Raw genomic sequence first — 3,188 nt, forward strand, 5'->3', positions numbered from 1 at the left:
AGGTTGGTTGGGAATTTTTGTGAGCTTTCTGCTCTCGGATGAGATCATATCTGGGGGCCTGTGGCCGGCGCCCATGAGCCGCTAACACGGAGGCCCCTGGTCTGGGGAGAGGAGGGTTTCCTTTCTGAAAGGCTTTTTGGAAAAGAGATTCAGAGTGAACATCTTCCAAGTGCTTTTTAAGTGTCACAGGTGGGCAGGATCTGCTCTTGGGAATGTCACCCATGCTTTCACTTGGGCCATACAGGTACCTGTTAAGACAGAGGTAACACCAGGCTTACAGACACACATCTAATTGACATGTGAATGAAACTGCATATTTTCTTTAAAAAACCAACTTATTTCATTTAAAAACAACATAATTATACACTATTAACTTATGCATAAAATATGTGATACTATATAGCTATGTAAAGTTTATAATATATAACATTAAACAACATTTGAGATAGTGGGTTTGACTGTGGTAAGGGTCTTAGGTCAGTCAGCATGACAGTCTCTGTTGCATTATTTGTCCTTAGATTTGATGGTTACTTTCTAGGAACATTTTGACTACATTTATATTTATTTCTGAAGTGATGCTTTCATGAATGAAACAGATTTAATGGGATTAATACTCAAATGTGTTCACATACACAAATTGATGCCTCTCTATAGAGACAGGCATACCACCCCGAGAATTATGAATTTAGAAGGCTTAGAAGAAAATGAAATTGGATCTATATTTATCTCATTAAATGGATAAAAGTCAGCATAAATGGTAGAAGGTAAATGTAAATGGTTTATGTAATTTTCATTGAGGAAATCAAAGTGCATCAAAATGATCCACCCTGCAAACCTTGTGTTAAGAAGCTATGGACTAGTACTGCATGCTAGGACAGCAAGCAATCCCTTTTGCATGCTTGCTAAATCAGGTTCCAAAATTGTGATGGTTTGAATATGCCCCTCTCCCTACCCCGAAATGTTCATCAAAATCCTAACCCTTATACTAGCGCGTAGAATCTGATATGGGAGTAAATCTTTCTTTGTTATGTTAATGAGGTCACAGACTACTATGTAAGCCAGTCACATTGGAGATATAAAAGGAGCTGATTGGGAATAGAAGAAAGCAAGACAGATGGGGGAAAGACAGATGATAGACCACATGAAGATCTCCAAGGATCTTACAAACAGCAGCTGTAAAGAGATGATAGATGGATGCATAGATAGATGATAGATAGATAGATAGATAGATAGATAGATAGATAGAAAGATAGATAAACTTCCCCTAGAGCTGGTTTCCAGAATCCAAACATCTAGCTTCCTAAACTGTGAGAAAATCCATTTCTGTTTGACAAAGCCACCCACTTGTGATCTTTCTCTTACAGCATCAATAAGAAGCTAAGGCACAGTTGTTAGTGGATGCTTTGTGGATTGTGTGCACAGATCGATTTGGGGGAGCTGAGTTAAAGAGGCTTCTTTGCTTCAGGGATCCTCAGAGTCCTTAAAAGGACTGCCTGGAGACGCTCCAGAAAGAGTGTAGCTCAGCCGTGGGCGGCTAGTATGTTTGATCGTGGCGGGCTCTCTCTGCCCAGAAGTACACAGTGATCCTAGTGCTTGGGCAAGGCAAGTTGGAAACATCCCTAGCTCTCATTCCTGCTAAGCTGCTATCCAACCTCATGGGCACTTCCCTGAATTTCCTCTGGGTAAAGCCATAAATCATTGGGAAGTTATTCATATCATAAGGACGAGCATCAGAGAATCCCAGGGCCCAGGCAGGAATGTTTGAATCTCTTCCTGGAAAGAGCCCACTGGGATGTGAAGTCAAGTCGGCCGTCTTCTGTGAACAGCTCCAATTCTTTGATCTATCCATGTGGGAAGATTGTGAATTCTTTGCTAGTTTAGTCATGGTTTCAAAAATTCCCCAAACCCAAGAACCAAAAAACTCCCTGTTTTACCTACATGATTTTCAATGTGTTACAAAAAACCCAAAATGCACTGCCATTGAGTAGGTTCCCATGCACCACGGCCCTACAGCACAGGACAGGATAGAACTGCTCCTGCGAGCTTCTGAGACTGTCACTTCTCATGGCCTGGAAAGAACCCTCTCGCACCAGAGGAGCAGCCGGTGGTTTCAAACTGCTGAGCTTGCAGTTAGCAGCCCAATGTGTAACCACTATGCTGCCAGGTCTCCGATCGCAATTGGATTCTCCATAGGAATTGGAGTCAGTGCTGGTCTGTTCCCTCCATCCCTCTCAATGCTCTGCCTCCTTCAAGAAATGACAGCTACTGCTGTTTCATTACTTCTTATCCATATGTCAGACTGAAACAGTTGACCCCCATTGCCCAAATCATGATGATCTGCTAATAAGATGACCAGCCTGGAATGAAAACAGAAAAGGTCTTCCTAATAATATGACCAGTTTATGTCAACACTACGGAGCTTAAAAGTAAAAGATCAAATCATCAAAGAGACAGTTTTCTTTTCCTAAAGTGCAGAAGATGGAAAAAGAACTGATGAGTCTGAATTACGGTGCTGGTGAAGAACCATGGTCTACGGGAAGGCAGAAAAATCTATCTTGGAAATAGTCCAGCCAGCTTGCTCCTTAGATGTAAGGAAGGAAAGACTGCCCATGTCCTTTGGACACCTTATCAGGAGCAGTCAGTCCTTGGAGAGTGGCATCGTGCTTAGTAAAGGGTCGGTGAAAAAGAGATAGACAGGATGGATTGGTTGGTTGCAGCAATGGGCTCAGATATACCAATTGTGAGACTGGCACAGGACCAGGCAGTAGTTGTTCTGTTTTACATAGGGTTGCCCTAGTTGGAACCAACTCAAAGGCCCCTAATAACAATAGTACAAGTGCACACCGTAGGTTGGTAGGAGGGTTTGTTGGTTGGCTATAGAGTGGAGAGACCAGCAGGAAGCATTTGTCTTGGTTGACACACTTTGTCTCCTTGTTGTGGTTGGGTGCTCTCTATTGATTCTGACTCATCGTGACCACCCATGGCAGAGGAGAACTGCTAAGGCCTCCAAATCCCCAAAGAGGATTTGCTCACCTTCTCTGGCTTGTGGGCATCATTGGCATCAGATCATGCTAAAGGCAAGCAGGTCTAGCTGTGCTGCATTTCAGCCTTACCTGTGAGGGTTGTGTTCCTGCCTGGGTTTGGAGATAGCAGGAAGAGGCGAGCCAAGACTTCTGTGCCCTGCCCAG

At 43.3% G+C, this 3,188-nt stretch overlaps 1 protein-coding gene across 1 annotated transcript in view; it reads right to left on the reverse strand.

Moving 5' to 3' along the window:
• The window catches only part of TMC3 (transmembrane channel like 3), a 54,473-nt gene that overhangs the window by 720 nt on the left and 50,565 nt on the right, over positions 1-3,188 (reverse strand). The window contains exon 19 of the mRNA XM_004708196.1: positions 15-248. Within this exon, the coding sequence (XP_004708253.1) occupies positions 15-248 (234 nt within the window). The remainder of the gene's footprint in view (positions 1-14; positions 249-3,188) is intronic.

The sequence above is a fragment of the Echinops telfairi genome, unplaced genomic scaffold (assembly GCF_000313985.2).
Source record: "Echinops telfairi isolate 266 unplaced genomic scaffold, ASM31398v2 ScPeMD7_7;HRSCAF=31, whole genome shotgun sequence".
NCBI classification, from domain to species: Eukaryota; Metazoa; Chordata; class Mammalia; order Afrosoricida; family Tenrecidae; genus Echinops; species Echinops telfairi.